Source organism: Rhinatrema bivittatum, chromosome 1 (genome assembly GCF_901001135.1).
Source record: "Rhinatrema bivittatum chromosome 1, aRhiBiv1.1, whole genome shotgun sequence".
Lineage (NCBI taxonomy): Eukaryota > Metazoa > Chordata > Amphibia > Gymnophiona > Rhinatrematidae > Rhinatrema > Rhinatrema bivittatum.
The window spans coordinates 197,366,043-197,381,096 of NC_042615.1; the positions used below are offsets into that span (position 1 = coordinate 197,366,043).

The window sequence follows — 15,054 nt, forward strand, 5'->3', positions numbered from 1 at the left end:
GCTGAGAAGTTCTGTCTTGTGTGTCTTTCTTTTGCATGTTGACTGTTTCTACATTTTACTGTAAAGTGCCTTGAGCGATCTTTGATAGTTCTCTCATCCTTCCAAGTACATTTATTCAGTTTATTAAAAGGCATTGCACAATAAAAACATACAACACATTTTAACTAAAAGTCTGATGGAATAATCATGTTTTAATCAGACCTTTGAAAGCCAGATTAGTCTCCATACAGACTTAATGAGAAAGAGAATTCCACAGTTTGGGGAGGCTAACATGAAAAGCTCTCTTCCCTTTTCATACTAATTTTGCTTTGATGGAGGGGATATACCAGGTAGTGCCTTCTGGGACGATTTGGCAATTTGGAGGGAGGTATAGGAAATTTATCTCTAACATTTTTCACCCTTTTTTATGTCTGTGCTCTCAGCCATACCCAAAGTCCTACTGGTCCACATCAAGAGGTCAAAATGTTTTGTACAGACTCCTTGATATGGTGTAACACAGTCTGAGAATGCCATAGCTCTGGAATTATAGCTTTTTTCATTTTCCTTTGGTATATAATGCTATATAATATTTTGAAAGCCTTTCAGCATAGCTAACTTTTGAGTTTACTTTTAATGACATCCTGCTTTTTCTTTTTTTGCATTGTGTTAATCTTCTTAAGTGTATATTTTTTTTCTTTTTCTAGGTTCGACAGATGCTGGAACTTTGCCCTAACTTGGAATATTTAGATCTCACTCAAACAAATGTTTGTGATTCTGCTTTTGATGGGTTAGTTGTTCTAAGATGCACTATTCTTTTTCTAGAATTGTTCTGACTTAAGTCTACAGGTGTATGTGTGTGTTTGTGTAACTAAAGGTGACAGTCCTGGTAAGAGGCCACATATTGCAACTCCGTTGGGAATTTGGTATATATGCCCACTGAATCCCAACCTACATGTTCCTTTTGTGCAATGGCTGGAATTCCTTTCCTCCATGGGCTGCGATTGATGCCGTCATAACATCCTCAGTCCTTCGCAGGACTAGGAATTAAACCCACTTCTACTATCTACCACTTTCTATCATTAGGCCATTGGTCAGCAAATCTGTAGCTTTTTAGGGTTATTTGGGTAGAGGGGAGTATTATTTTTCCAACATTTTTCATAATATTTAAGCTGTGACCATTTAATGAATTAAATGATCTCCTGGACTTAGTGTGTAGCTGTTTTTAAATATGCCCCCTCAGGAGTCAGCCTGAGCCATCTGAGAGGTCTTATGACTCACTATCTTTTATAACATCATTTTCCTTGTAAACCAGTACCACCTTTAGTTATCAGATCTTGATTACTTTGTTTTTCTGATAAGTTTGCAGGTGCTGAATGACTTTTGTATGTAAAATAACCTGTCCAAGCTAGCAAAACAATGCCTCAAGGAGATTTTGTTTTTATTCCTGACTTAAATATTCTGTCTTTGCCCTCAATGTCTTGAAATTACCATGTTGGGGAATTCAGAGCAGAGGGAGCAGTTTCCTGAGGTTTGACAGCCCTTCAGTGTTGCTGATGAAGTAAGAGGAGTCTGCCCTCCATCAAATGCCCTAGTCTTCTATGTGGTACTCAGTATTATGTAGTCAAATTATGGCTTATGTCCAGTCTTGGCCTTTTAATTTGTGTGTAAAAACACTCTGGTATGGATATTACCTTGTATAACAGTAAATAAGGCTATATTATTTGTGCTTTACTTTAACATAGTAATGATGGCAGAAAAGGACAAATGGTCAATCCAGTCTGCCCAGCAATGTTCTTATGGTAGCCACTGCCACAACATGCAGTATCCCCAAGCATTATGATAATCCATAAAAATTTACTGCTAGCAACATTTTTACTGGTTGATGACTCCTCTTGAAAATTCAGACAGTGCTGCTTGACATGCTTTGCTTATGGACTTGGCCTTAGAAGCAGTCCTGTGCTTTTCCCCTTTGTCTACGTATTTGTACCCCAGACCTTAAACGTCAGGGCCCTTGTTGGTTGTCGTCTGAATCCAATTCCTCTTCTACCCTTCCAGGTTAAAGCACCTTTTAAGCTTTTAACCCGTACGCTCTATGGTAACACTTTACATTTATTTCCTGCCTTATCTTCTTTCCAGCTTGTTGCAAGCTTCCAAGTTCTCTTTCCCTGTTGATTGTAACTTTGACTAATTCCTACCTATTGTTATCTATCGTTTATTTGAATTGTTACTCCAGTTATACCCTTGTTAAATGTAAACCGATCCGATATGGTTATTTACTATGAAGGTCGGTATAAAAAACTGTTAAATAAAATAAATAAATACCCAACTACCCACTCCACTGCCATCAAAGCAGAGAGCGAAGTTGCAGTTGCATCAAAAGCATTAAGGCTTATTGGTTAAAGGTAGTAACTGCTACTCTGCTGGTTACCACCATGCTTTAAGTGAATATTAAAACTGACCCAAAAGCTCTCTAAGGAATTAATTGGTTCAAAGTGTCTACCTATCATAGGTTACCAGAAGGGACTCAAATAGTGAATGTATTGTATGCACCTTTGTTTCAAAACTTTTATTGAATACTATTGTTGAACTCCTCTTTATGGACATGGAGTTCTAGATTTTCTTATAGATATCCCTAAACATCTGGGCAGCCAGGACTGACGCTTCTGCCCAAGCCTGCCCCTTTACCACCACATAATACACAACACAATTTTGGGAGTCAACAGGCCACAGCTTTATTAAAACCCCGGAGCCTGAGCCGTACACATATAATCTTGAAATTCCCCCATTTGCACCCATCTGCCACCAGCCAGCAAGATGGGCAGCGCAGGCTATCCCAGCCTGCCAATAGTGCAAACCCAGCCTTATCCCAGCCTGCCGGGTGGGCGCCCCCCAGGCTATCCCAGCCTGTATAAAGTGCTCACCTTTCTTATGTCCCCCAAAACTCCCGCGCCATTAAGCAAGGAGCCGAATAAATCGACCCCCACCACCGTTGAGCAAGGAGCCGAATAAATCTACCCCAGCCACCGTTCAGCAAGGAGCCATACCAGCCACAACTGCATCCAGTTGTTTGGCTAGGGACCACTGACCTGCCCCCTGTCAGGACAGCCACCAGTTACCAAAGCACAACCCCCCACCAATCGGCTTGGGCTACCTGCCAACCCCCCCCCCCCCCCCCCCCATTGAAGCTGCGACAACAATAAAGCCCCATACAACAAACGATAGCAACAAGGGCGGGCGGGTGGGATGCAGCGCCAGAAGCAAGGCTGGAAAAAGAGACGAACCCCGAGGGATCAGTTGGTCTCTCTTCCAGCCAATCGGCTCCCACCCCGGAGTGGTTCAAAAGAACCACCTATCCTAATACAGGAGGGAGCACGGGTGACCGGCCGGCCATCTCGGGGCTCCCCTCCCCCCTGGCACCATATTATCTTGGACGGGCAGGCATGAAGCCTACCCGACCTCTCATTAACTAAATCTTTTTGAATTGTATTACAGATGGTCTTTAGTTGGTGGCTGCCAGAGTCTCCGCCATCTTGATCTGTCTGGTTGTGAGAAAATAACAGATGTGGCTTTAGAAAAGATGTCCATAGCTTTGGGAATTCTACCATCTCACAAGAAAGGCATTCTGACATCTTGCAGAAACAAGATCACAAAGAACAAAAACAAAGACATTACTACTCAGTCCACCTATTCTTTGCATAAGATTACTGATGACAGCCCCATCAAGGGAGCAAATGATGAACATCACTGGACAAAGCCTATTAATTCCGGACATTTTAATTCTGCCTACATCTGGATGCTAGATGCAGAAGATTTAGCTGATATTGAAGATGCTGCTGAATGGAGGTACAGAAATGCTGATGGACTTTGTGTGGTGGAAACCACATCTGGCCTCCATTGTTTTGGCTCTGGTTGTTGCAATAAGGACATAATTGGACTAAGGACTAGTATCTGCTTGCAACGGCATTGCACTTCTACCGCCTTGGCATATTGTGGTCATTCATATTGCTGTGCTGGAACAGCACTACGGACTATACAAGCACTCCCAGAGACCTCTCGGCTGTGTAAAATTGCAACAAGGACTCGGCAGTCAGAGGTAAAAGACTTGGCTTGCTCTGGGAGTGCAAAATCAGACCAAGAGACTGCACGTATGCTTAAGTTCCTCAGTCTGTCTGGATGTCATCAGATAACGGACAGTGGTCTCAGGTAGGTAGTTTGAGTGCTCTTATCTATAGATTATCTTATTGTTTGTATAAATGTCTTATGAGAGAATGTTGCTTGGATAATTGTAAACTGATGTTGTGGTAAAAGCTGGTAATATTTTTTCTCACAGGTCAAGCAGGATGGTAGTCCTCACATATGGGTGACATCACAGGATGGAACGCAATCATGGAACACTTTTGTCAAAGTTTCTAGAACTTTGACTGGCACCTACTGGGCATGCCCAGGAAATCTTATTCTCCTCCATCCAAAGGTCACTCTACTAAGCCTTATCAGAAAGGCCAGTCCAGGCAACCTCGCAGGCAAAAGCCTCAAACAACTCCTCAACCAGGTCCAGCATCTGGTTTTTGACTTTTTCCTAGAGAACAGCATTCAGACTCCACTAAACCATGTACCAGTGGGAGGCTGATTGTGCTACTTCAGCCACATCTGGCACTCAGTCACCACAGACCAGTGGGTGTTCACTATAATAACTCAAGGTTATCATCTCAACTTTCTTGCCGTTCCACCAGACTCCCCACCTCGACTGACGTGGGGAATATCAGATCATTCACCGCTCCTGGAAAGGAGATTTCCCTCCTCCTCCAGTCCAGAGCGATAGAACCAGTGCCCTACTCCCAACAGGGCCTCAGATTCTACTCTCGGTATTTTCTAATCCCAAAAAAGTCAGGTGGCGTTCGCCTCTTAGTTTTCTGGTCTAGCACTTCTTCACATTTATTTCATGGAACACTTTCAAGTTTGCTCAGTCCTTGTGGCATAGTGAGTCAAATTTTGCATGATCCTCAATAGCAGGAGGATACCAATGCTTCTTACCTCTGTGTGCCTCATTCTGTTGAAATTATTTTGACATCTGAACATGCAGAACCAGCAGGTTCCCGTGCATTCAGGTGGTAGATTGAAATCAGCAGAGGAACACACGGTAATGGGTGCTGTTCTCCTGCTGGTGGAAAGAAGGGAGAACTTCTAGTGAGTGAATCTGGGACACTTGTTCACCATTCCCACCAGTCCAGTGGACTGTCTCCAGGGAACATTGTAGTATTCAACTTTCAAAATATACCTAAACACATTTTTAAAGTTTTTTTGTGTCTTTTGTTTTCAGTTTAAAGTTTATTGACCTCAACATATTATGTTCCAAACAGCATATCATCAATTCAGCAACAAAAGGTCAATGGTTACAGTTTGTCCCACAGTATGTACCTCCCACCCCCCTTTTCTATTACTCACATTATTATTATTATTAGCAGATTGGGCCTGAAACCTAACAGAACTGTAAGTTGTATGAATCTTCAAAGAGTCAATTTTGTTTTGTTTGTGTCCATAATAAATAAGGTAGCCAGCATTTATGGAAATTCCTGTCCTGTATCAGTAAGGCATCCGAATTTAAAAAAAAAAAAAAAAAAGTAATTTCTTTTTGATTATTTTCAAAGTAGGACAATCATGCTTCTCCTAGGACAAGCAGGATGGTAGTCCTCACATGTGGGTGACATCATCCGATGGAGCCCAGCATGGAAAACGTCTGTCAAAGTTTCTAGAAGCTTTGACCAACAAGACTGATCATGCCTAGCCTGCCGTTATCTGCACTTCCTTGTAAGGTCCTCCTTCAGTCTCTTCTTTTCTGCGGTGTAGTTGCCTTGCGGTAGTGGAGCTCTTCTCTTTTTCTTGTTTTCATCAATCAAGTTTCGAATTCGGTGTTTCCCTGGTAAGGTCCTTCTTCGCGGTTGGTGCCCCCTTGGCTTGGTAGGTTTTTTCTTATTTTTCCTCCTTTGCGATCAATTCCCGACTCTCATCTCATGGTGACTGCGGTCATGGACTGCGTACCAGGTATTTTATGGCGTCGACTGGCTTTCATCGGTGCCTCCAGTGCCCATGGACCATGTCCATCACGGATCCGCATGAGGTTTGCAACCTCTACCTGGGGGCCTCACATGACATCTGTGGGTGCCGTCTGTGCGATCTGATGACCCCCAAAGGATGTCAGGTGCACCTCAATAAAATGGAGAAACTTTTTGGGGCTCCAAAATCTTCTCCTTCTACTCCTGCTTCTGTTCCATCGACACCAAGAGGTCGTGGGGAGTTGTCAGACACGCTTCCCCTGGCAATTCCCCTCACTAGTACCTCCAAGGATCGAGGGGATTGTGATTGATCCTCGATGGTCTCACCACTCTCCCGGACATCGAGATCTTCTGCTTCCTCAGTGCAGGAGAAAGACCGGGCCAAGCACCAAAGGAAGTCCCGTAAGCATCGGCAAGTGTTCCGGGCAGCATTGTCAGCTGCCGAGCTGCCATCGAAGCAACACTGGCCATCGGAAGCCCCATCCTTCGATGCCCGTGGTAATCCTAGGCGTTCTCCACTGGTACTGGGCACCGAGCCGGCTCAGAGACCCGAGAGGGCCGGCGAATCCTCTTCCTCCTCTCTGTCCTGGCCACCCCGGATTTTCAAGAGGAGTTGCAATCTGCGGTGCTTAAAGCCCTGCGGTGCTTAATCTGCGGTGCTTAAAACCCTCCAGAGCATTGAGCTGCCTGCGCCACTGACCCCCATGCCTGAGCCTCCGCCCTCTATGCTAGTGCCCCCGCTGGAGTGTCTGGATGTCGTCCTGGGCGCTCTTCCGACGCAGCCAGTGCCTGAGGGACCTTCAGTTCCCCAGCAGCCACCGCTACCCTCCACCGGAGCCGTCCCGATTCTCGGGTCCTCCGAGGAAGATATGGCTGGTACCGTGTTTTCCAGACCATGGTTCCCTGAGCCCATACCGGGCCCTTCCGGCCTTCTACGGCCTCTGGTCCCCTCGATGCCAGGGGAACCATCGATGCCCTCGAGGACATCAGAGCCCCGAGCTGATTCCCCTCATGGACCTTATCCACGGCATGCTGGTCCCAGTGAGGAGGAAGGGCCCTTTGACCCTTGGGGTGATGACTCCATGGACTCGTCTTTCGTGTATTCATACGAGCCCCTCTCGGAGCCCTCCCCTCCAGAGGAGCAGCGCCAATCTCCCCGAGGATTTGTCTTTTGCAGGGTTTGTCAGGGCCATGGCCGAGGCCATCCCCTTTCAGCTTCTCACAGAGGAGGATGCGTGACATAAAATGCTGGAGGTTCTCCAGTTCGACGCTTCTAGTTTCTCGTAAAAGAAAAGTTCAAGATGGTTTCTCTGTGCACACTGATCCCGCTTCTCAGAGGTGGAGACTGGCTTTGCTCCCTCGATCTCAAGAAGGCTTACGCACACATTGCGTTTATCCCCAGCCACCAGAAGTACCTTTGCTTCATGGTGGGTAAAACACATTATCAGTACAAAGTGCTGGCATTGGCCCCCGGTGTTTTCACCAAATACTTAGTGGTGGTGGCCGCGTACCTCAGACATCGCCTGGTCCATGTGTTCCCCTACCTGGAAGACTGGCTGGACAGAAGTGATTCTCACTCCGGAACCTTGCACGCTCTGGCCTTGACTGTGCAGACCCTGCAGACTGTGGGGTGTTTGTTATAAACTTACCCAAGTCACATCTCTGCCTCTCCCTTTAGTTGGACTTCATAGGCGCCAGGCTGGACATGGCACAAGAGAAAGCTTTTCTGCCCAGGGACCAGGCGATCGCCCTTGCCTCGCTGGCTTCCCTTGTCCGCAGCAGTCGGAGGGTACCAGCCCGCCTTCTGCTCTTCCTACTGAGCCATATGGCAGCCTCCATCCATGTGACTCCTCTGGCTCACCTCTGCATGAGGAGAGCCCAGTGGACCCTGGGTCCCAGTGGCGGCAGGCATCTCAGGATCTCAAGGTTCCTGTCGAAATTACGGATTCTCTACGAGTGTCCCTTTCCTGGTGGGAAGTTCTTTCCAACCTGGAAAAAGGACTTGCCTTCCAGCCCTCTCCACCTCAGGTGATCCTCGCTACCGATGCTGCCCCCCAGGACTGGGGAGCCCATGTGAACGGACTCCACACGCAGGGTCTCTGGTCCGCCGCCGAAGCCTGCTGCCAGATAAATTTTCTGGAGCTTCGGGTAATCCGATACACCTTGTGGGCATTCAGAGACCAGTTGTCATCCAAGGAGGTTCTGATCTGGACGGACAACCAGGTTACAATGTGGTAAGTCAAAAAACAGGGTGGCAAGGCTCATTCCTCCTCTGCCACGAAGCGGTACATGTGTGGAACTGGGCGAGCGACTTACCTGCGGGCCATCTCAACGTGCTAGTGGACCGATTGAGCCGCTCCTTCCAGCCACACGAGTGATCCCTCAATCCAGAGGTAGCGGCCAGGATCTTTCGCAAATAGGGCACACCAGATGTGGACCTCTTCGCCTCCCCACACAATCTGAAGGTGAGCAGGTTCTGGTGCTGGGGGACGGCCACCCTGCCTGCGATGCCTTCTTCCTCCACTGGGGGAGGGGCCTTCTGTATGCGTATCCCCCCTTTACTGCTCCTCTCAAGGACCCTGCTAAAGCTTCAGCAGGACCAGGGGACCATTTATTTATTTATTTAGCGTATTTATATACCGTTTACCAATACAGATATCGATCAAAACGGTTTACAACAGTGTATTTAATAATCGAAGAGATTTATAAAAACTAAAATAAAACTAAACTAAATAAAAATAAAATATAAAATAAAATAAAGTAAAAATCAACATGTAACCAAAGTTTGAATAAAAATACAATTAGTGACATGATCAATAACATAAAATTTTTTGATGAACTAGAATAGTAGTTAATTGGCTGCTACGTTACAAAACTAAAAGAAAGAAAAGAAGAAGCAAGTATTATAATAAGGGTAGTAGTTGAAAGAGCTCATTTCATGGCTGTAAAATTATTAATTCATAGTTTCTATGTTCACAAATGCTTCCTTAAACAGATGAGTTTTTAATGCTTTCTTAAACTCTTTTCGATTTGAAATTAGTCTCAAAGCATGATACTTGTGGCACCATCTTGGCCCTGACAGGTGTGGCTATGCTGCTGCAGAATCTGTCGATGCAGCCACCCATTCGGCTGGGGACGGCACCCGATCTCATCTCGCAGCATCAGGGCACACTGCACCACCTGCACCACCTGAACCTCTGGGCGCTGGTTCTCATGGCTTGAATGTTGAGTGCATAGTCCTCCAGCCCTTGGCGCTCTTGGACTGCGTCTCCCAAGTTCTGGTGGCGTCTTGCAAATCCTTCATCAGGAAGTCCTACAACCTGAAGTGGAAACTATTTTCCATCTAGTGTGCTGCTCATGATTTAGATCCTTTCTCATGCCCCCTTCCTCGGCTGCTGGACTACCTATGCCACCTATCCGAGTCTGGGCTACAGACCAGCTTAGTCAGGGTGCATCTCAGCGCAGTCAGCGAGTACCATTGAGTTGTTGCTGGGCACGCCTGTCTCTGTCCAGCCTTTAGTGGGCCGTTTCATGCGGGGCCTACTCAAGCTGAAGCCCCTCTTTGGCCTCCGGTTGCATCCTGGGACCTCCAACGTGGTCCTGGCATGGCTCATGCGACCTCCCTTTAAGCCACTGCAATCCTGTGACCTGAAGTTCCTCACCTGAAAAGTCATATTTCCTGGCGTGTAGCCAGATGGACTCAGAACGAATGGGATAGTATCCGCGTGCTAGCAGTTGGAGACGGATCTGACGTCAGCACGGGGTATATATATCCCCACAGGAAGCGTAGCAACTTAGTAATTTCCGTCTCCAAAGCAGTTTGGAGAGCCTGCACGCTAGCTGAGCGTGTTTTCCAAATCTACTTTACTTTTCTTTTTCTACTTATTAAAACTTCTATAGCATCGAGCCCCGCACTCCTGCGGTGATACCCTAAGGTCCCTCCCCCAGTTGAGTTTCCCGGGGTGATTTCCGTGATCACCCCGGAGGTGTAAGTCCTCAGTCCGGCCGAATCGCGGCAGGGACATAGCCCCCAGGCGAGGTTCGGGTGAGGCTTCGAGGCGCCTCTGTCCCGGCGTGGATGAGGCAGCGGGTGCATATCCTCAAACGCGGCGGTGAAGGTACTTGCCCTCTCCCCCCGCAGCCGGAGACTGCCCAGGTTCCAGCCGGGAAGCGCCGAGGATCAGGTAAGGCGTACATTTCTTATTTCTGGTCTCCGAGGAGCAGAGGATCGGCGGCGTGGCACGCCGTGGAGGACGCCATTTTGGGGCCTTGTTCAGGTATTGAGCGCCCGTAATAGGCGCGGCTCTATTCCTCCTTGTGCGTATATTGCCTTATTGTTGTGAGTGCCACTGAGCGTGTATTGCTAAACCGCCTGTTGCTGAGAGCATATTGAATGCCACTGAGCGTGTACTGCTAACCGCATATTGCTGAGAGCCTATTGAATGCCATTAAGCGTGTATTGCTACCCGCATATTGCTGAGAGCCTATTGAATGCCATTAAGCGTGTATTGCTAACCGCATATTGCTGAGAGCCTGTTGAATGCCATTGAGCGTGTATTCCTGCCCGCTTATTGCTGAGAGCCTATTGAATGCCATTAAGCGTGTATTGCTAACCGCATATTGCTGAGAGCCTATTGAATGCCATTGAGCGTGTATTCCTGACCGCTTATTGCTGAGAGCCTATTGAAAGCCATAGAGCGTGTATTGCTAACTGCATATTGCTGAGTGCATATTGCATACAATTGAGCCGTTTTCTTGGCCGCCTATTGCTGAGAACATATTATTATTATTGTGCGCCCGTTGTATTAAGCGCCTATTGCTGCCGCATATTATTATTATTGTGCGTATTGCTGCCGCATATTATTATTATTGTGCGCCTGTTGCGCCTATTGCTGCCGCATATTATTATTATTGCGCGCCTGTTGTATTAAGCATTCAGCGCATATTTTTCAATGGATCAGAACGCAGCAGCGTCTTCGGCGGCGCTGCCTGCCTCAGGCATTAAAGCCCTTGGCCTATGCTCTGCATGCCAGCTTAGAGCCACGCGCAGTGAAGAGCCAGACTCCCTATGTGCCCAATGTGAGGAGGCCGTGGGACCCTCAGGCCAGGACCGGTCTCAGCCATGATTTGTTGATAGTTCCCCAGGGGCTACCCCGGATTTAGGGGGCAGTCTCGACCAATCGGGAATCCCGGGGGATCTTGTACCCCGGAGATTAGAGGCTGCTTCAATTTCCTGGGTGGATCTCTTTAAGGGGATTCATGCCTTTGTACAGATGCAAACGGCTTCTTCTCCAGGCCCTGCTGTTCCTGTTGTTCCTGCGGTGGCTGCGACTGCGGCGGCTGCTGCGGCTGCTGCTGCGGTGGCGGCTCCTGCGGATCCTGTTCCTGGACCCTCACGCCCTTATCGTGAGCAGGACCTCCCGCTGCTGGACAGTCCGGATCAATCAGACCAGGAGGTTTCACCGGACGAGTCCGAACTCCTGGACGAGGGGGAACTTCCCCCAGGGATTGAGCCATATAGAACCATGAGGCGGTTCTTCCCTAAGGAGGATCTCTCCGACCTGGTGTCTCAGTGTCTGGCGGAGTTGGATATTACAGGTCCCAGCGCTTCGGTACCCTCTGCGCAGAACCCCCTGTTGGAAGATCTTCGTCCTACAGCCCGCCATTTCCATTCTTGCAAGCGGCACAACAACTGATAGATTTAGAATGGGCGGCACCAGCGGCTTCCTTCAAAGGGGGCCGGGCCCTGACTGGCATGTACCCATTGGCACCGGCTATCCAGGACCTGCTGGCGTGCCCTCAGGTGGACGCCTTGATTAGCGCTGTGGTCAAGCACACTACCATTCCAGTTGAAGGAGCCTCATGACCGGCGACTGGACGCCATTCTGAAACAGACCTTTCAGGTGGCAGCTCTATCTTTGCGGATCGCGACCTGCTGCACAGTGGTGACGCGTGCCTGTTTGTCACAGGTTAGGAACAACGCTCCAGCAGCAGACATGGAGTCAGCTCTTTCGTTCCTCACAGATGCTGCATCTGACCTGGTCCGGACAACAGCTAAGGGGATTTCATCCTCCGTAGCTGCCAGGAGGCAGCTCTGGATCCGGAGATGGTCAGCTGATGCGCCTTCCAAAACACGCCTCACCAGATTGCCCTTTAAGGGCTCTTTCCTATTTGGCAGCGACCTTGATAAACTGGCCAGTAGATGGGGTGCCTCTCCTGTGCCCAGACTGCCGGAAGATCGGTTCAGAAGGGGCCAGCGCGCCTTTCCAAGGCCCTCCAGGGGCAGGAGTTCCCAGCGCTTTGTTCCTTACAGGGGTCGCTACCAGGCACCACGTCCTCAGGCCAGGAATCAGTCCTTTCGGACCAAGCAGCGCAAGAGGGGAGCAGGCCCGGGCTCGGGTCCCGGCCGCACCTCCCAATGAGAATCCGCCGATTCATCTGGGGGACGGAGCCATAGGGGGCAGGTTAACCCTCTTCTACCCCAGATGGGTCGAGATCACGTCGGACCAGTGGGTCCTTGCCATTATCCGGGAGGGATATTATCTGGACTTTCATCACCTCCCTCCGGACAAGTTTGTGGAGTCGTCCTGTCCCATACACAAGAAGGCAGCATTGGAAGCTACCCTGGCGAGGCTCCTGTCCTTGAAAGCAATCATCCCAGTACCTGCCTGGGAAGTGAATTCTGGACACTATTCCATTTATTTCATGGTACCCAAGAAAGGGGGCACCTTTCGGCCAGTACTGGACCTCAAGTCAGTCAATCGATACTTAAGGGTCCCGAGGTTTCGCATGGAGACTCTGCGCTCCGTCAAGGCCGCAGTACAGCCAGGAGAATTCCTCACGGCATTAGACCTGTCAGAGGCATACCTGCATATACCGATCCATCCGGATCATCAGCGCTACCTACGCTTCAAGGTTCTAGGACGCCACTTCCAGTTTCGGGCTCTGCCCTTCGGGTTGGCCACGTCACCACGGACATTCACCAAGGTGATCGTAGTGGTAGCAGCGGCACTCAGGCGGGAAGGAATTTTGGTCCATCCCTATCTAGACGACTGGCTGATCAGGGCGAAATCTCGAGAGGAGAGCCTTCGGACAACCGACAGAGTGATTGCCCTTCTGGAAAGCTTGGGCTGGGTAATCAACCTCAGCAAGAGCTGCCTACAGCCTTCCCAGTCTCTGGAATACCTGGGAGTACAGTTCGACACCCGGGCAGACACAGTCAGTCTCACTACCAAGAGACAGTTGAAATTTCGGCAGCGTATCCAGTATTTGATGGGAGCCAGTCGGCCCATAGCCTGGGATTATCTGCAGGTTCTTGGTCTCATGGCATCCACCCTGGAAGTGGTGCCTTGGGCGAGGGCCCATATGAGACCTCTACAACACTCCCTGATCTCTCGCTGGAGCCCCCGTCTACGGAACTATTCCACGTGCCTTCATCTGCCAGCCAGAGTGCGGACCCAGTTGCGGTGGTGGTTGCAGTCCAACCACATGAGCAGGGGGTCGAAGATGTCCTCACCCACGTGGATCTTGCTCACCACAGATGCCAGCCTGAGCGGCTGGGGAGCACACTGCGAAGAACTCACCGCACAAGGGCGGTGGAACGGAGAAGAGTCAGCGTGGAACATCAACCGTCTAGAGGCCCGGGCAGTCCGATTTGCATGCCTTCGGTTTGCGCACAGACTGAAGAACAGAGCAGTCAGAGTGATGTCCGACAACGCCACCACGGTGGCATACATCAACCGACAGGGCGGAACCAGAAGCCGACAAGTATCTCTGGAGATCGCCCCACTGATGGCTTGGGCAGAGGCGAATCTGCAGGACATCTCCGCCGTCCACATTGCCGGGAAGGACAATACCACAGCAGACTTCCTCAGCAGAGAAAGCCTAAATCCAGGAGAGTGGCAGCTGTCACCCACAGCCTTCCAGATGATTGTGGATCACTGGGGGATTCCGGACATGGATTTATTGGCGGACAAGTCCAATGCTCAAGTACCCAGATACTTCAGCCGCAAGCGCGACCCGTTCTCGCATGGAGTCGATGCCCTGGTCCACCCATGGCCTCCAGGGACTCTGCTATACGCCTTTCCTCCGTGGCCTCTGCTGGGCGCCATCATCCACAAGATTCAGAAACACCGGGGCCTAGTTCTTCTAGTGGCACCAGACTGGCCAAGAAGACCCTGGTATGCAGACATGAGAAGACTACTGGCAGGGGAGCCTCTTCCCCTGCCTCCTCTCCGGGACCTTCTACGTCAAGGTCCCATCCTCCACGAGGATCCAGCTCAATTCTCTCTTACGGTCTGGCCATTGAGAGGGCTAGACTGAAGAAAAGAGGTTACTTGGAGCCCGTGATACACTCCTCCGAGCTTGTAAGTTTTCCACGTCCCTCACCTACGTAAGGATCTGGAGAGTATTTGAAGCATGGTGCGACACTCACGGCACCAATCCACATGCGACCACAATCCCTATTGTGTTGGAATTCCTGCAGGATGGACTTCAGAAGGGTCTCTCCCTCAGCTCCATTGAAGCTCAGGTGGCTGCGCTGTCTTGCTATGGTCCCAGGGGGGATGGCAAGACCATCGCCAAGCACCCAGATGTTTCTCGCTTCCTGAAAGGAGTCAAGCATATTCGTCTGCCACTAAAGTGGCCTGTGCCCTTATGGAACCTCAATCTTGTTTTGGATTTCCTCGCGGGATCCACCTTCAGACCCCTTCGGGGACTATCTCTCCGTTCTCTAACCATGAAGATGGTGTTCCTACTGGCGGTATGTTCGGCACGCCGCATCTCGGAGCTACAGGCACTGTCCTGCCGTGATCCCTTTCTCAGAATCACTCCTGAGGCTATCCATCTTCGTACGGTTCCCTCCTTTCTACCTAAAGTGGTTTCACAGTTTCATCTTAACCAAACCATATCCTTGCCTACCACGGCGGGTTTGAAGAAATCTGAAGAAGGGCGTTTATTACGCCATCTCGACATTGGCAGATTGCTGCCCAGATATCTGGAAGTGACACAAGAACTGCGAAAGACG

General features: G+C 49.4%; 1 protein-coding gene across 4 annotated transcripts in view; it reads left to right on the forward strand.

Annotated features, from left to right (window-relative positions):
- Positions 1–15,054, forward strand: part of FBXL5 (F-box and leucine rich repeat protein 5) — a 251,460-nt gene that overhangs the window by 139,442 nt on the left and 96,964 nt on the right. For all 4 annotated transcript variants that reach the window (XR_003854714.1, XM_029590712.1, XM_029590737.1 and 1 more), the window contains exons 8-9: positions 684–766; positions 3,472–4,182. Coding sequence is in view for 3 of the 4 variants with exons in the window: in XM_029590712.1 (XP_029446572.1) it covers positions 684–766; positions 3,472–4,182 (794 nt within the window). In the remaining variant the exon portion in view is untranslated. The remainder of the gene's footprint in view (positions 1–683; positions 767–3,471; positions 4,183–15,054) is intronic.